Source organism: Pyrus communis, chromosome 1, assembly GCF_963583255.1.
Source record: "Pyrus communis chromosome 1, drPyrComm1.1, whole genome shotgun sequence".
NCBI classification, from domain to species: Eukaryota; Viridiplantae; Streptophyta; class Magnoliopsida; order Rosales; family Rosaceae; genus Pyrus; species Pyrus communis.
The window spans coordinates 3,187,798-3,211,411 of NC_084803.1; the positions used below are offsets into that span (position 1 = coordinate 3,187,798).

General features: G+C 45.3%; 2 protein-coding genes across 2 annotated transcripts; both read left to right on the forward strand.

The window, feature by feature from the left end:
- The first annotated feature begins 1,743 nt into the window (after positions 1 to 1,743).
- On the forward strand, positions 1,744 to 3,231 carry LOC137709889 (aminopeptidase M1-like). The gene is made up of 6 exons (XM_068448872.1): positions 1,744 to 1,870; positions 1,966 to 2,059; positions 2,211 to 2,364; positions 2,486 to 2,590; positions 2,671 to 2,787; positions 3,003 to 3,231. Exons 1-6 carry the CDS (start codon positions 1,744 to 1,746, stop codon positions 3,186 to 3,188), a joined length of 783 nt encoding a protein of 260 aa, XP_068304973.1. The 3' UTR covers positions 3,189 to 3,231.
- Positions 3,232 to 16,791: 13,560 nt separating this feature from the next.
- Positions 16,792 to 19,514, forward strand: LOC137709988 (aminopeptidase M1-like). The gene is made up of 6 exons (XM_068448962.1): positions 16,792 to 16,834; positions 18,486 to 18,545; positions 18,628 to 18,695; positions 18,806 to 18,880; positions 19,005 to 19,081; positions 19,209 to 19,514. The coding sequence occupies exons 1-6, from the start codon at positions 16,792 to 16,794 to the stop codon at positions 19,393 to 19,395; spliced, it is 510 nt and encodes a 169-aa protein (XP_068305063.1). The 3' UTR covers positions 19,396 to 19,514.
- Positions 19,515 to 23,614: the final 4,100 nt, after the last annotated feature.

Consider the following 23,614-nt stretch of genomic DNA (forward strand, 5'->3'; position numbering starts at 1 on the left):
TCAACAAATGCTTCACATGTTACAATACAAGTGATGGAAATGATATATTTTGAGTGACACGTGGAGTACTTACTTAAATACATGATAAATTTCTCTCGTATAAAATGTTAAAGAGACAATCTATTCATATCACATTTACAAATTATATAATGTGTTACTAATAGAAAATAAACTCGTTAATTAAGCATTTAAGTAATACTTTAGTCATTAATATCCACGTTTTGTAATTTAAAATTTTGGTCCCTAGCTAGCATTATCTTTACCATATATAATTTAAATATATGATCTTTCTAACATTCTCGTTGTTCGAAATGTGGATGGTGGCGTTGCACAAGAAAATAAAATAAAAATGTCCACGTGTAAAATTTGTCAGAAAAGACCCGTACGTTACACGTTATAAAGTCGTGAGAACTGATGAGTCCCACTCGCACGCATTCCAAGTCTGAACTCGGAAACAACCTCACCCCACGCAAGTATCACACTCGTCGTCGCTTGCTATGGAGCAGTTCAAAGGCCAGCCCCGGCTTCCGAAATTCGCCGTCCCTAAACGGTACGACGTGAAGCTGAAGCCTGACCTCGCCGCCTGCAAATTCGGCGGCTCCGTCGCCATCGACCTCGATATCGTCGCCGATACGAAATTCGTCGTCCTCAATGCCGCCGAGCTCACCGTCAACGCCGGTTCGGTCTCTTTCACTCACGGAGGCTCGTCCAAGGTAATCTCTGATCGATGCGCATTTTCTTTTCGAAAATTGTAGAACTACAAAAAAGTTGAGTTGAGGAATTTGGCTGATGAAATTTCATTGTTTTTAGGTTGATCTGTTCATTAATACTCGTTTAGTAAATCTAAAGCGACTTAATCAATCGTTAAATAGTTTTAATTTTGGTTTAATTACTGCTCTGTTTCTGATTTGTGAATTGTGAGCAAGTGAACAGATTGCAATTGATAGAATGATTGTAAAATTGTCAACTTTACTGCCTTGTTTGGCTGGTCAGATATTTACTGAATGAGTAAATGAACGTTTGAGCTGGTGTTCAAGCCTTCGAAAGCTGAGACGTTCGAAGAGGATGGGATTTTGGTTTTGGAGTTTGGAGAGATGCTTCGGATTGGGTATGGAGTTTTGGCTATTGAGTTTGAGGGAATTTTGAATGACAAGATGAAGGGGTTCTATAGAAGGTAATTTTGGAATGCCAAAATTTTTAGGCAGTCCATCGTCGTTTGTTTTTTCGATATTATAAGATATCAATGGTATAGATATGTCTAAAATTTGATTTGTTTTGTGAAGTACATATGAGCAGAACGGTGAGAAGAAAAATATGGCAGTTACACAGTTTGAACCGGTTGATGCCAGGCGGTGCTTTCCATGTTGGGATGAACCTGCTTGCAAGGTTACTCTCTCTCTCTCTCTCTCTCTCTCTCTCTCTCTCTCTCTCTCTCTCTCTCTCTCTCTCTCTCTCTCTCTCTCTCTCTCTCTCGCACAGTTGACTTAAGATGTTGATTTTCATCATTATCAAGTGATTTTGTTCACATCATTCTGGATATGCGTAGTTCTGAATGTATTTTTGAAACTAGGAAAAAAGAGATCTGTTGTTTATGATGGTAGTATAGATGAGAAATCAATCTTCCCGTTCTGGTTAAAATTTTCAAATCTAGAGTTTATGGCTTACTGGCTATTTGGTTGGCAGGCTACATTCAAGATTACACTTGATGCTGGTGTTCCGTAGGAACTAGTAGCCCTTTCCAACATGCCGATTGAAGAAGAAAAAGTTAACGGACATCTGAAGACAGTTTCATATGTGGAAACACCAATTATGTCTACATATTTGGTGGCCGTTGTTGTCGGATTGTTTGATTATGTTGAAGATCATGATGGTAAACTCCTATACAATATCCCTAGTTTTCATGTGTATGTCAGTACAACTGTACAACCCTTTTCTTAATGATGTCACATTTTAATGTCGTTGCAGGGGTCAAAGTGCGGGTATATTGTCAAGTTGGTAAGGCAGACCAAGGGAAATTTGCTTTGCACGTTGCTGTCAAGACACTTGAATTGTACAAAGAGTATGTTCAAAAGTTACTGATCATTCATATTCAAATTGGCATATACACTTGATGCATGTTATCAACAAAAATTGGCGGTTTCTCTAGATTTCCCCCTTCCGCACTTATGCTGCATTATTCAATATATAATCATTGACAACAAGTTCTGCAGCTACTTTGCTGTGCCATACCCTTTGCCCAAATTGGATATGGTCGCAATACCTGATTTCTCTGCTGGTGCCATGGAGAACTATGGTTTAGTTACATACCGAGAAACAACTTTGCTTTTTGATGAACAACATTCTGCAGCTGTCAACAAGCAAAGGGTAACATGCGCATCCTGAATGTCACCTTAGCTTTCAGAGTTATCTTGGTTTGATATGGTAGGGATGTATAATTTTTGCACCCAATGATATGTTTAATCACTTTATTTGGTTTTGGTAAAAGGTCGCGACTGTGGTGGCACATGAATTGGCACACCAGTGGTTTGGCAATCTTGTAACAATGGAATGGTGGACACATTTATGGCTGAATGAGGGATTTGCAACATGGGTATCACATCGTAGTTCTTGTCATTGTTATACTTGTTATTTTCCATGCCGTTGTACTTATAAGTATTTTAATGTCATTAGGTGAGCTATTTGGCTACTGATAGCTTGTTCCCAGAGTGGAAAATATGGACTCAATTTCTTGATGAACTTACTGATGGTCTTAAGCTGGATGGGCTTGAAGAATCTCACCCCATTGAGGTACTTCTTTGGGGACTTGGTCTTTCATGGGTTTCATTTTAATTCTGTCCTAAAGTTTGCTGTATCCTGGCATCAAATCTGGATCATCTGCATAGAAGGCTTTAAATAGTAATATCACCACTATAGTTTTCAAGGCGTTACTCATTGGAGGGTATTAGTATATATAAATATGTATTTCTGGTATATTATGCTTTAATGCTTTTCCTTTTGGCCAGGTGGAGATCAATCATGCTGCTGAGGTTGATGAAATATTTGATGCGATAAGTTATAGAAAAGGTGCTTCTGTTATTCGGATGCTACAAAGCTATCTAGGTGCTGAAGTTTTCCAGGTAGGTCCTTTGATTTGTCAGCGAGTGTGCTTGAGGGTTGAAGGATCAACTATCTTATTTTCTATGATATAAAAAGATTACAGAGTTAATTTCCTGCTACTTTTGAATGCATCCAGCAGTCACTTGCTTCATATATAAAAAACATGCTTACTTAAATGCAAAGACAGAAGATTTGTGGGCTGCCCTTGAGGAGGGATCTGGTGAACCTGTAAACAAGCTAATGAATTCATGGACATAGCAAAAAGGTTACCCAGTTATATCTGTCAAAGTCAAAGATCAGAAATTGGAGTTTGATCAGGTTTTCTTATGTTTGCTTCTTTCAAAGTTGTTTGATTATCTATGGCATGAACAATGACCTATTCAATGATCTAATAAATAAATTGATCTGTGGCGGACACAATTCTACTCAAGCGGTTCCCAAGGCAATGGGCAATGGATTGTGCCGATCACATTATCCTGTGGCTCATATGATGTACGCAAGAATTTCCTACTGCAAGCGAAGTCTGAAACTCTTGACATAAAGGAATTTCTGGGTTGCTTAGTAGGAAAGGCTGGATGTGGAGGCAACAAGGACAATGCAATATGCAGTTGGATAAAAGTGAATGTGGATCAGACTGGTTTTTACAGAGTGAAATATGAGGACGAACTTGCAGTTGCACTTAAAAACGCTATAGAAAAGAAACAATTGTCTGAAATTGACAGATTTGGTAATCATCATTTCATACACGTGCTTGTTTATCTCTTTGATAGTGAAAGCTTTGGTTAATATTTTTGCTTTCACAAGCATTTTGGATGATTCGTTTGCCCTATCAATGGCTCGCAAGCAGTCTTTTGCTTCATTGCTTACCTTGTTGAGCGCTTACAGAGAGGAACTTGATTATATTGTGCTGTCAAATTTGATTACTGTAACGATCACCCCTGCATTGTGTTTATACTTTGCGTTTATGTTACTGCATTTGTGACCTTGGCCTGATTCTGGTCCTCACTTTTTACAGGTAAGTTGTAAGCTCGCAAGAATTGCGGCTGATGCTGTACCCGGACTACTGGATCACATTAATCAATTCTTTATTGGCCTTTTCCAGTATTCTGCTGAGTAAGATTGTTCTTTTTTAAACAACCGAAGTGCGGAGCTAGATTAAACTATCTGTATCTGCAAGATTTGCTATTTTCTTTTTCTTTAATTTTGTCTAGTTTTATTATTTATGTTGGAATTTCTTTGCAGGAAGCTTGGTTGGTAGCCTAAACCCGGCGAAAGCCATTTAGATGCAATGTTGGGAGGAGATATTTTGAATGCGCTTGCTGTGTTTGGACACGACCTAACATTAGATGAAGCAATTAGGCGTTTTCATGCCTTTTTTGAAGACAGAAACACGCCCCTCCTTCTCCCTGACATTAGAAATGTTGCTTTGATGTAAATCATTAATTACACATACATATTTAACCTTTTCGTTTCTTCATTGATGTTCGTCATGGACTATTGTTGCAGGCAGTATATGTGGCTGTAATGCAAAGGGCAAGCGTATCTAACCGATTAAGCTATGAATCTGTTTGGGCCCAAAATATTATTGTTGGGCTGAGCAGCAGGATGTGCTCGGCCCAAGGTGATGACAAATACTATGGGCCGAATAATAAATCCCGGGCCAGTTGGCAGGGTCGGCCAAATCCTATCCTAAGTAGTCCGGATAAATAGAAAAGGTCGAGGAAGTCCTGGTGCGACCAGGATTCCCGACCGGCGAAGAGGAAAGCCTCGAAAAGAAGGAAAATTCAGAATCCTAGTGGGAGTAGGTTTGTTCGAGTTAGAGTCGAAATGGGACAAGGACTCCCAATCCAAATCAGAATGCGAATCGGTTTCAAGGAATGAGGTGCTATAAATACAAGAAATCATGCAACAGAAAAACCCCTTCAAATCATCATACAATTGCCCTGCGCAAAACCTCTCAAACACCTTGAGATTTCTTTTTTTCTTTTCATGCCGACACACCTTCAGTTTGGATAAACAGCACTGTGGAAGCACCCGGCGAGCATCTTCAGTTTGGATAAACAGCACTGCTGCCGCAGAATCAGCCGACCGAGAAACACCTTCAGTTTGGATAAACAGCACTGCGTCGAGGTCGACCGGTTATCTATCTAAGTCTCGGCCGAGAAGGGTTTTCGAACCTTTGTTGGCAGAGGTCATCTTGCTAGCCTTCTCGGCATAGTTAAGTGTTACGAATTGCATTGCTTGGCGTACTGGACGCCGAGTGATTTTATGATTGGATACTCGCAAGTAAGTTTCAGGGTTCGGCATTCCGACGGTCGAACTACGTTTACCATCAAGACATACATCACGTTTGAGTACCTGTGCCCATATAGTTTGGTCTCGATTCGACGTGCTTATACTCTTACGAATATAATCACAGTGACCGAATCGGGCTCCGACGATTTGTGAACTCCGCAGAATTAGTAGCCTTGTCTTTAGGCTGTTTAGAACTCAGAGACCGAGAGTGTTCCTTCCTCGGTCGCAATCGCAAGATAGAGAAGTCGACGACGCGCTCAACGCGACATCAACGAATTTTACTCCTCGGCCAAGCTTGGCCGACGAGTTGGCACGCCCCACATTCAACCGAATGACGTAGTTAGCTTATTAGTTACTCGGCCTGCGCGCCACGTAGGTTTTGTAATTTTTAGTGTCAACATTTTGGCACGCCCAGTGGGACCTTTGTGCTAAACCTTCGGAGTTCATGACCGTTGAGACACGGTCTGTAAAGAAGAGAACAACCATGGGAAAGTCAACAACTGACTTACCAGTGCAAGGCCTTGGGCAGGATTTGCACTCTACAAAAAATCCGATCATTGTTGCGCCACCCGAGGCCACAAGTGTGACACGCCGAGAAAATGAAATCTGTCTCGGCGGACAACCTCACAACTCAGCGGTCCCGAATCAAACGGCGGGCATGTTTGTGGAAGGGATAGTGGAAGATTGCGACGACGATGGTGGGGAAGGTTCCGATCCACCAACTAGGTCGTTTCTTCGGAGACGACTTGATGACAATATCGTTAGGTCGAGCAGTCGATTGGTCAAAAGATGAATGATTTACTAGAAGCAATACGAAGTAACAACGATACACAGACCAGAATGCTTGAACTATTGGTTAGTAAAGCCTTCAAAGATGGCCAGGTCGGCCAACCTCGGCAGCTTTCGACGAATGCGCCAATACCAGCCGAGAGAGGGTCCGCCCGACCGCAACCAATCACCTTAGACAAAAGAGGTGGACCGGGAAATAGATCCGAGGGACCAAGCCAGGGAGAAGAAGCCGCTTCCGTAAATATGACCGAAGTCCAGAGAATGATTGACTCGGCCCTGAAGAAGGGGCCGAAGTTTCCAAAATTCATCCATCCATACCCGGCTTATGTAGAAAGGTTTGAATACCCACGAGGTTTTAAGATCCCTGATTTCAGCCTCTTCGCCGGGGAATCGTCTTTATCCTCATTAGAACATGTGGCTCGGTTCGCAGCGCAGTGTGGAGACGTCAATAGCAACTTCTATAAATTACGGCTGTTTAACTTTTCACTAACAGGCTCAGCTTTCGCTTGGTACATTAATCTTCCACCCAACTCCGTGCAGAGTTGGGAAGAGTTAGTCGAAAAGTTCCATGAACAATTCTATCGGCCAGGGATGGAGATGTCCATATCATCGTTGGCCAGGATGGCTCAAGCATCCGACGAATCTCCAATGGAATACCTAACAAGGTTTAAGTCGGCCAGGAATTGGTGCCGAGTACCACTCCCTGAAGTGGAATTTGTCAGGATCGCCCTCAACGGATTAGACGTGGAATACAAGAAGAAGTTTCTGGGGGCAAATATTCGAGATATGTACGAACTTGCTCAACACGTTGAACAATATGATTATCTGCTCTGAGAAGAAAAGATATCAAAGTCACCATCCCGGGGGACGTTGTATAAGAATCCCACGGTTAGCTATGCATCGGCCGAAAGTGAAGACCCTCAGTATGCTAGTGTGGATGCGGCCGAGATAGTAATAGACAAACCCTACGTTTGCAAGGCTTTGGCTCAAGTGAGTTCCAAAGACACCAAAACCCGTTCGGCCGCCGAGGAAATGAGTAAGTCATCGAAAGTATACACTTTTGATATCACCAAAGCTGATGCAATTTTCGATCAATTATTGGCAGCAAAAATCATCAAGCTTCGGCCGGGACATACTATCCCTAAGGCCGATGAATTAAAAGGAAAGATATACTGCAAGTATCATAATTCTAATAAGCATGCAACCAATAATTGTGTTGTGTTCCGGGACACAATTCAAAGTTGGATCGAGAAAGGAAAGTTGAAATTTCCGGAAAAGCAGATGGCGGTCGACGTCAATCCCTTCCCTTCAACAACAATTGGTATGGTGGATGCTCATCTTCCTAAAAACAAAGGGAAGGCCGAATACGTCCCAGTGCAGCATGTCCGTCAACGGAACGGTCGAACAAGACTAAAACTTGATTTATTTTCAAATGCACCACCTACGGAACAATCGGGGCCACCCGCCGATGAGCCTATGACGAGGTCAAGTTCCGACGGAACTCATGAATCAAAGGTTTTATGTGACCATTGTAAAACACCAGTTGAACCTGGGAAGAAGACATCTTCAACACCCCCCACGGCCCCTACAACATCACCGAAGGAACTTGGTAACGGTCCACGACGTCAAGTGTTTGATCGCCTCGGCCCACAAGTACAGCCGAAAGACCAGGTCTCGGTCAGGCGGCGTCTTGACTTCGACGTACCTTTCTATAATGAGGATTATTACTCGCGCAATACCAACAGTTCGGGCTCACCAGCCGATTGCAAAACTTTCAAACCACCCAGGACATCAGATCAACGCTGGTACAGTTACAATTCTCCGACTGGCTTATATACGGCGCTGTCTAAATCTCAAAAACGTCGCCGCCAACGGATAGACTGCATGGCTCGACGACGAGAAGCGCAGGCCAGCCCTGCCAACCAGTGTCAACCAAAAAAGGCCGTGGAAAACATTAGTGAACGCCCAACCCCGACTATCATGACCGAGTTAGTCGAAGGGAAGAAAGTAGCGGCTCCCGGCTTCGAAACCACTATTGAAGAGTCTGAGAAACGTATTAAGATCCTTCTCCGGCTGGGGGAGACGAGAGCTCGTCTAGAGCACTTTAGACAAGAGGCCGAAATGAAACTTTCTCCGATACCACCGCGCGAGCCGTTTATCAAAATACGGCGCAACTTACACCCTCCATTCCTCGGTGAATCCCTGGAGTACATGCGAGAGTTTCATAAGAAATACTCCGCCAATGACTTGTAGGGACTACCCAAGGCGTGTCAGGAAGCCCTCGACCTAGCTCTAACTTGCCCTGATGCCGAGCAAATTATTCAGAAAACTTCCGACCCAGCAATTAAGGCTAGGTTCCAACATATACGGGAGGCTCGGGGCCTTGGTTTTGAGGTCGATCCTTACACAGATATCGACACCGCCGAATTACCTTTTTCACTCGAAGACATCCAGCATTTCCACTATCATTTCGAAGTTTTCTCGGCTGTATCGCTATTCGGCCTCACGGCCGATGAGGAAAAACGGATAGCACGGTTGGATACATACCTAGACACGAGGAACGCCCGTATCGCCTATGAAGAACGAGCTCGTGTAACGAAGGACCAACATAAGTCTTCGGCAGTCAACATAGTCGAGGAAAATAGCCAAACCAAACTCGACTTGGTCCACACGTCTCAGATACCGGTTCTTACCGAGGCACTCAAAAGTTTGATCGAAGATGTTCCACCGACTACTACTGTGGTTAGTTCTGCAGAAGATGACGACCACGATCCAATGGGTCTTTCGGTCCTCGAACATATGGAGATCAGTATGGTCCACGTCTTACCAGCTGAATTCCAACCAAGTACTCACTAGTCAAATTTCTTGGACGGGGACGTGGTTGCCGAGGAAGCAACACAAGTAGATTTCGTCGCAAACGACGACGACGGAGAAACCCGAAGCAGGGACAACCTTAAGGCGGCTTTGGCCGAATTATTTCCCCGTTCCCCCTCGGTTAATCTCCGACACCTGAAGCCGTTGTACGTCACGGCTCACATCGAAGGATTTCCCATTTCTAAAGTGTTTGTCGACTGTGGAGCCACAGTCAACATTATGCCAATGTCTGTCATGAAGGCTTTACGCCGTTCTGATAATGAACTTATTCCGTCAGGGATCACTATGAGCAGCTTCGTTGGTGACAAGTCTCAGACCAAAGGAGTGCTCCCGTTGGAAGTTAGCATTGCCGGTCGTCAACACATGACGGCATTCTTTATAATTGATTCCAAGACCGACTATAACGCATTACTTGGCCGCGAATGGATCCACCAAACCAGTTGCATTCTTTCATCACTATACCAAGTCCTCATATTTTGGGATGGCAAATCGGTCGTAGTCCACCCAGCCGATAACCAACCATTTGAAACCAACATGATTCAGGCTCGCTATTACGATGATCACGTCGGCTACATCACCCTCCAAGGCCTTAACGAGGATGGGAGGCCGACGAGAATTTCGGTACAGAAAGTGATTGAGGTCGGCGCCGAGACTGTCCAACAGGATTCGGTGAGACTTGGCTTGGCAGATTTAGTCACCAATGCTGATGATTGAGCACACCAAGCAAGAACGGCGTCAGGCCGCGGTTTCATCTACAATGGAACGTCTGCTGGCCCATTGGTACACCATTACCAAGCAACCACATTCCGGCATCAATTTAATCGAATTTTTGGCCGAAGCAGATAACGGCCCCGTTCTCTCTTTCGATAAAGTTCAGGCTGCGCCGGCCGAACTCGAAGACCATCGGCCTCAAGTCAAGGACCCATTAGAAGAAGTTAACGTAGGCACGACCGATGATTCTCGAACATTGTTTATCAGCGCGTTACTCCCACCGTCCATGAAGGTCGAACTCCGTAAGTTACTCCAGGAATTTAAAGATTGCTTCGCGTGGAGCTATCATGAAATGCCAGGCCTCGACCGAAACCTTGTAGAGCATGAGCTACGCATCAAGGATGGGTGTAGGCCTTTTCGACAACCCCCTTGCTGATTTTCGACCGAAGTACAACTCGGCATTAAAGAAGAATTAGTTTGGCTCCTAAAAGCTGGATTTATTAGGACCGCTCGGTACGTCGAATGGTTGGCCAATATCGTCCCAGTGTTGAAGAAAAACGGTGCCCTTCGCATTTGCATCGATTTCCGTAATCTAAATCTGGCTACTCCCAAGGACGAGTATACAATGCCAATCTCAGATTTGTTAATTGACGCCGCAGCTAATCATGAACTGCTATCTTTTATGGATGGCCATGCGGGTTACAACCAGATTTTCATCGTCGAAGCCGACGTCCACAAGACGGCTTTCCGTTGCCCTGGGGCACTTGGTACTTACGAATGGGTAGTCATGTCATTCGGCCTCAAGAATGCTGGCGCCACATACCAACGAGCCATGAATATGATATTCCACGACTTAATCGGTACAATCGTCGAAGTTTATATCGATGATGTGGTCGTAAAATCTAAACGCCGTCAAACGCACCTGGACGATCTGCGGCAAGCGTTCCTTCGCATGCGCAAGAATAACCTCACAATGAACCCGGCCAATTGTGCTTTCGGTGTTTCGGCCGGTAATTTCCTAGGATTTTTGGTGCACCATCGCGGCATCGAAGTCAACGAAAATAAAGCCCGCGCCATCATTAGCGCCCCACCTCCGACGACAAAGAAACAGCTCCAGTCGTTACTCGGGCAGATAAATTTCCTCTGTCGTTTCATCGCCAATTCGGCCGGTAAGATGAAGGCATTCTCTACGCTCCTTAAACTTAAGGATACCGACAAATTTCAATGGCGCGAAGAGCATTAAACTGCATTTACGCAAATCAAGGTGGCCCTTTCCACGCCACCCGTGCTCGTTCCACCTTGTCGCAACAAACCCCTTAAATTATACATTTCGGCAGCCGCTGAATCCATTGGTTGTCTCCTTGCGCAAGATAACAATGTAGGACGCGAACAAGCTATCTTTTATCTTAGCCGAAACCTGAATTCACCAGAGCTCAATTATTCACCTGTTGAAAAACTTTGCTTAGCGTTGTTTTTTGCCGCATCCAAGCTTCAGCATTACATGCTCACTCGGCCCATTGTCAAAGGCCGAATCGGGAAATGGACGCTCGCCTTATCCGAGTTCAGCCTTCAGTATGTACCCCAAAAGGTCGTCAAGGGGCAAGCCCTCGCCGACTTCTTGGCCCAACACCCTTCCCCTTATGGTTTTGAGGGAGGCGACGTCGACATCGGTTTCGTCACCACACGCGATAACCATTGGACTATGCATTTTGATGGTTCCAGTACTTCGACCTCGGCGGGTGTCGGTATTGCAATTCAGTCGCCTGACCACTGCCGATGGTATTTTTCTCTCAAGTTAGATTTCAGTTGCACCAATAATCAGGCCGAATATGAAGCCTTCATTATCGGCCTCCACGTTTTACACGATCTGCGGGCCTCCCGCGTTCTCGTCCTCGGTGATTCCGAACTTGTGATTAACCAACTGAACGGCATGTTTCGTTGCATGAGTTGTACTTTAGCGCCCTATCACATGGTCGCCACCTACTTGGCCGAGTCGTTCGAACGGATCACATTTGAACACATTTCACGTATCCACAACACAGACGCCGACGAACTCGCCCAGATCGCCTCCGGAGCACAACTCACGGGGGGCAAACTAGGTCGAATTGTGGGAATTGCAACCATGGGTCAGCGCTCGTACCCCGCCTTGATCAATCAGCAAACTCTCCAGCGCGCATATGTAATACGCACAAGGGTAATGTCACTCACATCCCTACTAGAACGAGGAGACCCCGTAGAAGTATGTGCCGTCGAAGTAGAACCAGATGATTGGAGAAAGACGATGTTACGGTACCTCGATAACCCCAATGGGAAACACGACCGGAGAACGAAGGTGCTCGCAACGAATTACGTGTCGTATCGAAATGAATTATATCGCAAGGGCGAGGACGGGTTACTACTATTGTGCCTCGGCCCACACGAGGCTGCCCAAGCAATGGCCGAGGTATATGAAGGAATTTGTGAGGCACACCAGTCTGGACGAAAAATGCGCTGGTTGCTTCGACGACACGATTATTTTTGGCCCAATATATTAAAGGATTGCATCGAATATGCACGGAGATGCGTACCATGCCAAATTCATGGACCCGTGCAGAGAGCCCCGGCCGAATTACTACACTCGGTTACTAAACTATGGCCGTTCAGGGGTTGGGCAATGGACGTAATTGGCAAAATCACGCCATCATCGGGGGCTGCGAAACACGCGTGGATAATTGTAGCAACTGACTATTTCACTAAATGGGTCGAGGCAAGATCATATGCCGAATTAACAGCCAATGAGGTATGCAATTTCGTAGATGAGAATATTGTGATCAGATTCGGCGTGCTAGAAACGATCATAACTGATGATGGCACTATATTCACGCCCGATAGGTTTAAGGAATACGCGTCAAGTTTGAATATCCGACTCGAGCAATCTACACCGTACTACCCTCAGGCAAACGGACAGGCCGAGGCAAACAATAAAGTGTTGATCGGCATCCTCGAAAAAATGGTAAAAGAGAAACCTGGGTTGTGGCATTTGAAGTTAAATGAAGCATTATGGGCATACCGAACTTCACCCCGGTCGGCCACTGGAACAACCCCTTACGCGTTAACTTATGGACACGACGCTATGTTACTGGTCGAGTTGAGTATAAACTCATTACGAGTAATCAGGCAGAGTAGTTTGTTCAGTGTCGAATATGGTCAAGCGATGCGACAAGAATTAGAAGACTTAGAAGAAAGTCGAATCGACGCGGGTAACTTATTGATAGCACAAAAGAAAATTGCCGAGCGAGCGTATAACCAGCGTATAAGACAAAAAACGTTCGGCGAAGGAGAATTGGTTTGGCAAACTGTGTTGCCTGTCGAGATTAAAGACCCCCGATTTGGTAAGTGGTCGCCGAATTGGGAAGGGCCATTCATTGTTCACAAAGTCCTCAGCAAGGGGGCATATCATCTCAGAGATCGGGCGGGTTCAGTTCACAAATTGCCGATTAATGGAAAGTTTTTTAAAAAGTACTATCCAATTACATGGGAAATGCAAAAGTAAGACCATTGTATTGATAGCAAAAGGACCATTGTACTGATAGCAAAAGAACCATTGTATTGATAATAAGAGAACAAATACAATGATAAATTCCTAGGGAGTCGAGGGGAGGAAAGTCTCAAGGGCAGCTTTTAGCTCCAACCACTTCGCTTCGCCCAAAATTATCTCAGCCTGCCTCGTCTTTTTATTGAATTGCAGCTGCTGGATATGCCGTGCGCCGGCAGCGAAGGCCGTCAGCCGAGCCCTGTTGGCCTCGAAGTCCTTCTCAAGCTCGGAAGCAGCAGCAGACCTTTGCCGTTGAAGGTCAGAAATTTGACGCTGGAGGTCAGAAATCTGGCGATCAAACTCGGTCAGCTTCGCTTTCTTGGCTTTGATTGCCTCCATCTCAGCTCGGCCGGCCTCTTGCGCGACCTTGGCAGCCTTCAAGTCATCCTCGGCTTGTAGGGCTCGCTCGAAGATGTGGAAATGTTGCCGAGTCCGCTCCAAGAGGTCGGTGAGGAAGGAGATATTCTCCGTGCTTAGGTAACCGCCGCTGGCAAGGTCATTAAGACACTCCCCAACGGAGTCAAGACCCTTGGATCAGAGAGCTTGGGAGGCAGTGAGAGACAGGACTTCGTGCAGCTTCACGAAGGCTTCGGCCTCGGGCATGGCTCCCGCTGGTTCGGCAGAAGCAGCAGAGGAGCCGGCCTCACCGGTCGTGCTCTGAAGAAGAGCGTCGAGCTCTACTTCCCACGATGGCTGCACATGAAGGAAAAACTTTGTGAAGGAAAGTAAGACGTCGTGATATAGTGCATGACAAAAATGGATTGTTTTAGACCTGCCGATAGGAGACTTCGGCCACGCCCTCTGGGTCATTGCTCGAACCCAGGGAACTTAATGGCCAAGCCCAGTGCCTTAGACCGCTTCGCAATTCACGCGGCCGATGGAGGTCATCTACATTTGATGGCCACGGTGGTGGCCAGGAAATATAGACAACGCCCGTCGGCGTATAAAATTGTCGATGAAATAAACGTTCGGGCACCTGACATTTAATACTCTTTTAAGAACATGTGTCATGAGAAAATCAACGCAAAAGAAACAAGACTTACAAAGGCCGAGGAGACTTCCTGCGGAGGAATGGGAAGGTCTTCATCCTGCGGGTGGATCGGCGTTTCGGCTGTGGCCTCAGGATCGGCCATAGGTCTCTTGCCGCGATCCGCCGCATGAGGACACGGTCGAGCGGTCGCCTCGACGACGGGAGGAGGATGGATGGGAGGAGAGTTGACTGGTCGATGACGGCGTTCCAGCGGGACTTCGTCGTTCTCGCTCTCGACATCCTGAAAAAAAAGAAAAACATTTTGCGTTACGACTAGAAACCTAAAGAAACAAGAGTGGAAGTAGAATTATACCTCTTCCAGAATGACCGTTGGAGTAGAGGGTGCCTCGACAGGTGCAGCCGACTTCCCCACGGCAGGCGCCACGACCGGCTCCGAAGCTAGAGCTGATGCGACGATTGGATCGGCCGTGGTCTCAGGAAGGGAGACGGCTAGAAGAATCGGGTTTGGAGAAGCCGGGGCAGCCGGTATAGAAGGAGAGCCGGCAGGAGCAGGGGTCCCTGTAGTGTCACTGGGGACGACATGAATCTCCCGGTCGCCCTTCTTCGCCAATTTCTTGACGCGTTTAGAAGGGCGAGGGGCATCATCCTCCGACTCGGCCTCTCGATGGGGGCGTTTGGCGGGGACTGTCCGCTCGGTGGCGATGGTCCTTTTCGTGGAGACCAACTTCTTCGCCCTCGCCACCGCGGCGACCACTTCAACCTTCCTTGACACGCGACCCCCTGAAATAGCAAAGTAATTAATAACAAGGTCAAGTGATATAAAAAAAATAAAATAAAATAAAAAAATAAAAATAAGCGGAAAGACTATACCTTGGGCCGACTCCTTAGGTTGGGCCGAGGGCGCTGGTCTGGGACGGTCGCCGAAGATTTTGTTCACCATGTCTTCGGCCGGGACGCCGAAGAAGTCACTGGTGTACTCCTCCCACCAGTCCCCGAAGGTGTCGGTTCCCAAAGATTCAGGAACCGTCGACCGAAGCCGGAATTTCTTGCACTTCTCTTGAAACTCCTGCTCCGACGTCTTGCATTCCCTTTCAGAGGAACCGGAAAGACGCCATCGACTCAGGAGAGACCGAGAGGCAAGCAGGGGGACGGGGCAGCCTTGAAGGTAGCCGAGCTGCTGGGCGACAAAATGGGGGTGGTAGACCTCCCAGCTGGCTCGGCGGGCGTCGTAACCAAGAGGAAGATCGCGAGCCAGAACGAAAGACCCCCAGCATTGACGGATGTCCGCATCCTCGGACTCGGCCCATGCTGCTGTAGGGAGCCTGAGCGAGGTAGGGTACTCCTGGCGCCGGCATACCAGGAACTCGTCATCCGAAAGGACGTCGAGGCTGAGGAAGTGTTTGAAGACATCGTCGGCTCGGTGAGGTGGCGCCGGTTGAGAGGCCAGTTGAAGGCCGAAGGCGGCCGATCGTTGGAAGGCAGGAACCTCCGGCCGAAGGGTAGAAAAGTAAACCTGCAACCAGAGTTGGAACACCCAGAGGGGTCCGTTCTGGTGCGGGTCAAACTTGCTAACGGTCTCCTCGGCCAAGCAACGGTAGAGGTTGGCGAGTATGGCCGGACTGAGCGCTAGTGAGCGACCATTAGCCAGTGCCTGGGCCACCGGCATGTTCTCGACCAGGCATTTGTTTGACCTGGTACAACAGATGAATTTGTTGTACCAGTAGAAGAGGAAGGCCTCGTGTTCTCCCTTCCTAAGGCCTTCCTCGCCTCGGCTGACGAAGTGAAGGATGAGAGTGTTGTAGTTGAAGAAGTTCTTGTGGAGCTTCTAAACTTCTTCCCTTGAGGGCTCCCAATCGCCCCGGCTTAGCGTCTCGACGACCCTTTCGTCGAATAATGCCTTCAGGTCGAGAGGAGAAGGGCATCCGGAAAGGGCGGCATCAATGGGAAAGCCGGTTGGAGAAGTCCCAAGGATGGCCGAAATGTCGAGGACTGTGGGGCCGAGAGGGCCGAAAGGCAGGACCATGGCGTTGGTGGCTGAACACCATAAACTCAGGGCCGCCATGAGCAACTCCTTATCCATGGCAATCTCCATGGTCGACAGAATAATGGCATCGTAGATACGTAGAGCCTTCCACTCCTTGCCAAAGAATGTGCTCATTCGGTCAACCCAGGCGGCCCAGGCCGTGGTGGTCGAGGGCCAGGCTCCCTGAGGCCGCGCCAGAGTCCACTTCGACCAATCGAACCCCTGCAGCAGGGGTATTAAACACTGCTTCTTGAGCAGATTAGTGATAGACGACGACACTGCGTCTCTGAAAAGGGGACCCAGAATCTGGTGGGTGGTGGCCATGTCATTTTCAAATCGCAGCGTCTTAACGGCGCTCCGATCAATGAAATCTTTGCACTTGTTGACCTCGTCAGAGAGCTTCGAAATAAAGGAGGCCATTGGTAGAGAGGAGAGAAGATGGTTTGGAAGAAGAAGATATTGCAGAAGGAAGAACTGGAAGGTTTTGTTTGAACGAACAGGAATGATAAAATTGAGATTTTGGAATTTCTGAAGGCGTGAGATGCGAATGACAGAAGTTTGGGTATTTATAGGCTTTTCAGAAGGAAGATCAAACGTCTGGAATTCGAAAAGCACTGGTTCAAATTGGGGGGGGGGAATTTAACCAGGAAAGGTCCCAATCATTTCGGATATTTTGGGAACCTGCGAAGATAAGATCGAGGGGTCGAAAATCCAGGATGCACGATTGCGTGCGGCGATGGTTTTAATGCATTAATAAGGATAAGACGCTTCGGTTAGTGCACGGTTTCGAGGGCCATGATTGAAAGCTTTTAAGAGCGGCGGAGAATCGACACGTGGCTGTACGTTGGGGGCAACGAGGAGAGTGCAATCATGTCTCATAAATGTGCATAAGTAGTGGTCATCAAGGGAAGTAAAGTTCGAAAAGCAATAGGCGTTTCCGCTTCTTCAAGGCCGAGGCCCGACCCAAAGTTAACAGTCGGCGACCTCAGAAGCGAGGGGGCAATGCTTGGGCCCAAAATATTATTGTTAGGCCGAGTAGCAGGATGTGCTCAGCCCAAGGTGATGACAAATACTATGGGCCGAATAATAAATCCCGGGCCAGTTGGCAAGGTCGGCCAAATCCTATCCTAAGTAGTCCGGATAAATAGAAAAGGTCGAGGAAGTCCTGGTGCGACCAGGATTCCCGACCGGCGAAGAGGAAAGCCTCGAAAAGAAGGAAAATTCAGAATCCCAGTGGGAGTAGGTTTGTTCGAGTTAGAGTCGAAATGGGACAAGGACTCCCAATCCAAATCAGAATGCGAATCGGTTTCAAGGAATGGGGTGCTATAAATACAAGAAATCATGCAACAGAAAAACCCCTTCAAATCAGCATACAATTGCCCTGCGCAAAACCTCTCAAACACCTTGAGATTTTTCCTTTTCTTTTCCTGCGGACACACATTCAGTTTGGATAAACAGCACTGTGGAAGCACCTGGCGAGCATCTTCAGTTTGGATAAACAGCACTGCTGCCGCAGAATCAGCCGACCGAGAAACACCTTCAGTTTGGATAAACAGCACTGCGTCGAGGTCGACCGGTTATCTATCTAAGTCTCGGCCGAGAAGGGTTTTCGAACCTTTGTTGGCAGAGGTCACCTTGCTAGCCTTCTCGGCATAGTCAGGTGTTACGAATTGCATTGCTCGGCATATTGGACGCCGAGTGATTTTATGATTGGATACTCGCAAGTAAGTTTTAGGGTTCGGCATTCCGACGGCCGAACTACGTTTACCATCAAGACATACATCACGTTTGAGTACCTGTGCCCATATAGTTTGGTCTCGATTCGACGTGCTTATACTCTTACGAATATAATCACAGTGACCGAATCGGGCTCCGACGATTTGTGAACTCCGCAGAATTAGTAGCCTTGTCTTTAGGCTGTAGAACCCAGAGACCGAGAGTGTTCCTTCCTCGGTCGCAATCGCAAGATAGAGAAGTCAACGACGCGCTCAACGCCACATCAACGAATTTTACTCCTCGGCCAAGCTCGGCCGACGAGTTGGCACGCCCCGCATTCAACCGAATGACGTAGTTAGCTTATTAGTTACTCAGCCTGCACGCCACGTAGGTTTTGTAATTTTTAGTGTCAACAGAATCTCTTCTTAGACTCTACAGAGAGAGTGATTTAAGCCAGGAGAAAACCCGCATTCTAAGTAAATATATGTAATTAGTAAAATAATTCTGAAATGTTAGCCTGTTGGATTGTAGCGCTAATCGATGTTTATGTGCCTGGAGGTTCTTTAGCATCTTGTCCTGATCCCAATATTACATTGGAAGTTCTCAACTTTATATTGACTCCTGAGGTATTTTGATTTTTTGTCTCTTAATTAGAGTTTGGAGTTTTACAAACCAGTAATAAATTAGGGTGTCTCAAAGCTAGATGATATACTGACTTTAATACCTGTCTACGTAGGTTCGCAGCCAGGATGCTGTCTTTGGACTTGCTGTTAGCAGTAAAGGACGAGAAACAGCTTGGACGTGGTTGAAGGTAACTCTCAAGCACTGGTTTTTAATCAGCATACTACAAAATGCACACATTCGTGCATTTTATTTTTCTTTTCCCACTTTTGTTACCATGATTCATTTGCTATTTGGATTGTCCCGAAACACAGGAGAACTGGGAGCACATCTCGAACACCTGGGGGTCTGGATTTCTAATTACTCGCTTTGTCAGTGCAGTTGTTTCTCCGATTCGTTTTTTCGTACTCTAGAAACTTTCGTTCTTATCCTCGAGAATTTTTGTTGTGCATCGTAGATTTGAAATTACATGAGCAATGTTTCTAATGCCTTGTCATTTCCTTTTACCTTCCTCTGCAGTTTGCTTCGTTTGACAAGGTTAAGGAAATAAAGGAGTTCTTCAAAGCCCACCCCAACCCGGCGATAACCAGAACCTTGAAGCAGAGCATTGAGCGGGTACAGATTAACGCCAAGTGGGTTCAGAGCATCCAGAGCGAGAAAAACCTTGCCGACGTTGTGACGGAGTTGGCATACAGGAAATACTAGGGTTCCATGTTTGGCTTCTGTTTTGAAAGAAGACTGGATTTCCAAAGCTTATGTTACTTGAATTTGCCAAGACAAAGAATAAAGAGACAAATAATAAAAGTACCAAGTTTTCTTTAATATATGTTACGATCGCATCAAGTTATTACATTCCTTTCTGCTTCTATTTTTGTTTAAAAAGTGATTTTCGCACTACCTTCTCTTCGAAAAAATCAAATTGGGAAATGAATGGAAAAAAAAGATAACTTTGCTCACCTACACTTTTTTTTTTTTCCTCACAAGTGAACATTTGAGATTTAACTCTTAAAAAAAAAAAACAAAAAAGAAAGGTGAAGGACATACAACTTTCGTCAGGAGAAAACTTGAGCTTTACGGTCGAGTAAATTCAAAGTTTTCCACAAGTGAATGTTTGAGATGTAACTCGTGAAAATCCATTTTTGTTCAAGCAAAATCATTACAAGTGGCAAGCAAATTCCAGATTTAGTAATTCCATAAGCACTAAGATTGAAATAATATATTAAGCAAATACCTCGCTGAGCAATTTTTTTGGAACTCGGAGGCATAATGAATACAATGTCAAAAGCATTACACTGCCACCATTTTCCTAGTACAAAGCAGCCAAGATTTACAGAGCCACAGCGCTCGGCAGTGTATAGCAAATGTTCTATGGTACATACAGACTGCTTGCGGTTCGGATTAAGCAATGAAACCCGGGTGAAAAACATACGGGCAACACGATATATCAGATCATACGAAAGTTTTTATATCATACAGCTACGGATCAAATGGGAGATGAAGGAACTGATCACGTTTTGCTTTTAAACTTCCTTTGAGCTTTCAGATCCACCACAATCACAGTTATGTTGTCCTTACTTTCTTTGAGAAGAGCACGGTTCGAAAGAAACTCCGCAGCTGCCTGGGCAGCGGGATCGATTCCTTCGCCTCTTTCCAGCAGAAGTCCATCAGCACCATTCTTCTTGTGCTAGAGGAGTATTCGTCTCCGAGCAAGGTCACACACTTCTTCATTTGACATAACGTCCCATAAACCATCACTCGCTAATATTAGGCATTCGTCGTCTTTTGTTCGGGGAATAAACATCACTTTTGGTTCTGGAATGATGCATGGCTTTAAATATCTATCGCCTGCAAACCCAAAACCAAAGTTGAAATTCAACTTTACTAACTGTTGAACTGCTCGAGCTTTTGAGTAGGCCATAACTTTTCAATGCACTTTGGTCATGAAATGTCTTTGTGCGTCTAAAAGTACCATGACCTAGCATCAAATCTTCATGACAATATGATTCTTTGGACAGAGTTTAGCTACAAATTTACTGAATATATAGCATTCGATGAGCTACCACAAAGGTTTCTACAAGAACAGCATCCAGTTGAGAAAGAAAAAAACCATGGTGAAGCACATACCTATAGATACTTTTGAATCACAATCGAATCAATGAAACTGATTAATCGAATCAGAAATGCTCACAGTACGAGAAATTCAGCAAAGTTGCAATACCAGCATGGACAGGGCGTCTCTTGGCCGGAGGAACGTCGCTCGGGCACTCAGTCGATGAACTCCGTCGTGTAGATTTGGATGCCTTGCTCGAGAGAGCCGTGTGGTTGGTTTTGGGGATTTTCTCGGGAATCGTGTGAAGATTTTCCGGGAAAATTTAACGTGACGAATTTTGTAAAGGCAATGGAAAATAAAAGTTTTGTCTTCTGTGTGTTGGACGGTGGAGTGAGTACGAAATTTGTAAGTGCCGCAGAAGCTACAGCACAAGCAATGTGGTTGAGGTTTGTGTTATCTGATTTTGGAGAGGAACAAGTGGAGGCTACACTTTTGCTATGTGACAACACTTCTGCCATAGCCATGTTCAAGAACCCAGTGTTCCATCAGAAAACAAGGCATATCAATGGGAGATATCACTTCATAAGGGATGCTATTCAGGATGGCACCATTGAGTTGAACTACTGAACAAAGGAACAATTGGCAGACATTTTTAACAAGGCTCTTCCTAAGGATCGGTTTAAATATTTACGAGCTGCACTCAGAGTGAAATCAGCAAAACATTTAGAAGGGAGTATTGGTGTATAAATGTATTTGCTATATTGGTTTTATTATATGCAAGTTGTAAGATGTAATGTGAGCCTTTGGATCATATTCCATATGGCATCTAGATTAAATTGTAATGAGTCATAGCTCATGACCTGTGTAAGCATCTTATATGATGACTTAAGAATGGATGGTTGTGATTGATTTGTAATGATGTGAGAAAGTGAGTGTGTTGTTCACTTCTCTAACAGAAAATATACACTATCCGAATTCCTTGCTCGATGAGAATGGAATCCAATGAACCTTGAAGCTTTCATGGTTTTCTAATCTTCTTCTCTCTGTACATTTCTGCATTCATTATTTTCGTTGAAGAAACTCAATCCAGAAATCAAACACTAATATGGCCTCAGAGCTAGGTTCGATCTTGATCTGGGCGTGAAACTATGACGTGGTTGATAGCGACGGAACTCAGAGGAGAATTGGGTGTTGCCACGACCAAAGAAAACTCTGAAAATTTCTGGGTTACTCGAGAACAAGTCTAAGATGGCTAGATTGAGTAGTGCTAATCTTCGGGCACCGGTTTTCAATGGAGAAAACTTTGATTTCTGGCAGATAAAGATGAAGACCGTATTCATATCTCATGATCTGTGGGATATGATTGAGAAGGGGTACAGTTCTTCGGCGAAGAGAAAGGAATAGCTCACTGCAACTGAGCTTAAGCTCCTAAAGGAGACCATAGTTAAAGATACTAAGGCTCTCGGCATCATTCAAAGAGCTGTGTCAGATGAAATTTTCCCTAGGATCGCCATACTAGAGATGGCAAAGGAGGCTTGGGATGTACTGAAGCAAGAATTCATTGGAGACAAATAGGTGAGATCTGTGAAACTTCAAAGTTTAAGGCGTGATTTTGAATATACTCGGATGAGTGAGCATGAAACATTCTCTGTGTATCTTGTGTGATTATTTGATCTTATTACATAAATGAAAAGTTATGGTGAAGATCTTGGAAATCAAAGAATCGTGCAGAAGTTGTTAATTAGCCTCCCTAAATCTTATGATAGTATTGTAGCAGTGTTTGAAAATACTAGGGATTTGGAGACAGTTGATGTGCAAGATGTAGTTGCGACTTTAAAAGGGTATGAACAGAGAATTGAGAGGCATTCTTAAAACAGTACTGAGAAAGCTTTTGCTAGTTTAAGTATAGCCCACAAGAAGAACAATTACAATGCTAATCAAAACTTCAAACCCACAAAGAATTGGAAGACAAAGGGTAAGAAGTGGGATAACAGACTTGTGCACCAGCAAGAGAAATTTGTTGGATCTTCTGATGGAGCCAATAACCCTTGCAAACACTGTGACAAATTACATTTTGGAGAGTGTTGGTTCAAGGGGAAACCAAGATGTCATAATTGTGATAGGCCAGGGCAATTTGCCAAGGATTGTAGGTCCAAGAAAGCTACTCAACAAGCAAACTATGTCAGTTAAGTGGAGAACAATCCAACCATGTTCTATGTTTGTATGGCAGCTGCTATGAAGCAAGGTGAAGATATTTGGTATGTTGACAGTGGCTATAGTAACCACATGACAGGAAGAAAAGATATATTGGTGAATAATAGAAATGTCATTGCCAAAGTTGAGATGGGCACAAGACAATTGGTTGATGTGGTTGGAAAGGGTGAGTTACTGGTTGAAACTAAGCAAGGGAAAAGGTACATAAGGGAGATAATGTTGGTACCTCGTTTGAAAGAGAATTTGTTGAGTGTGGGACAGATGATGGAGCATGGGTACTACCTTGTATTTGGGGGAATTGAAGTCAGAATCTATGATGATTTCACATGTTCTAACCTTGTTGTCAAGATCCCTATGAAAGGAAATCGAAGTTTTCCCTTGAAATTGCAACCAGGAATCCAAATTGCCATGAGAGCCAGTGTTGAGCAAGCTGCTGAGATATGGCATAGAAGACTCGGGCATTTAAACACGAATGCTCTAATGCAGCTACAAGCACATGAAACGGTAACTGGACTACCTGAGCTAAAAGAGAATACCACAGTATGTGAGGGATGTGCACTTGGCAAGCATTCCAGAGATGCTTTTCCTAAAGAAACAAAATGGAGAGCTGCCTTACCACTGGAATTGATTCACACTGACATATATGGACCAATGCAAACA

Coding starts and splice junctions, on each gene's coding strand:
- LOC137709889 (XM_068448872.1), top strand. CDS start 1,744: ATGCCGATTGAAGAAGAAAAAGTTAACGGACATCTGAAGACAGTTTCA. Junction 2,365..2,485: donor CAGCTGTCAACAAGCAAAGG/GTAACATGCGCA, acceptor TTTTGGTAAAAG/GTCGCGACTGTGGTGGCACA. Junction 2,788..3,002: donor AAGAATCTCACCCCATTGAG/GTACTTCTTTGG, acceptor CCTTTTGGCCAG/GTGGAGATCAATCATGCTGC.
- LOC137709988 (XM_068448962.1), top strand. CDS start 16,792: ATGGTTTGGAAGAAGAAGATATTGCAGAAGGAAGAACTGGAAG. Junction 18,546..18,627: donor GGAGAAAACCCGCATTCTAA/GTAAATATATGT, acceptor ATGTGCCTGGAG/GTTCTTTAGCATCTTGTCCT. Junction 18,696..18,805: donor ACTTTATATTGACTCCTGAG/GTATTTTGATTT, acceptor CTGTCTACGTAG/GTTCGCAGCCAGGATGCTGT.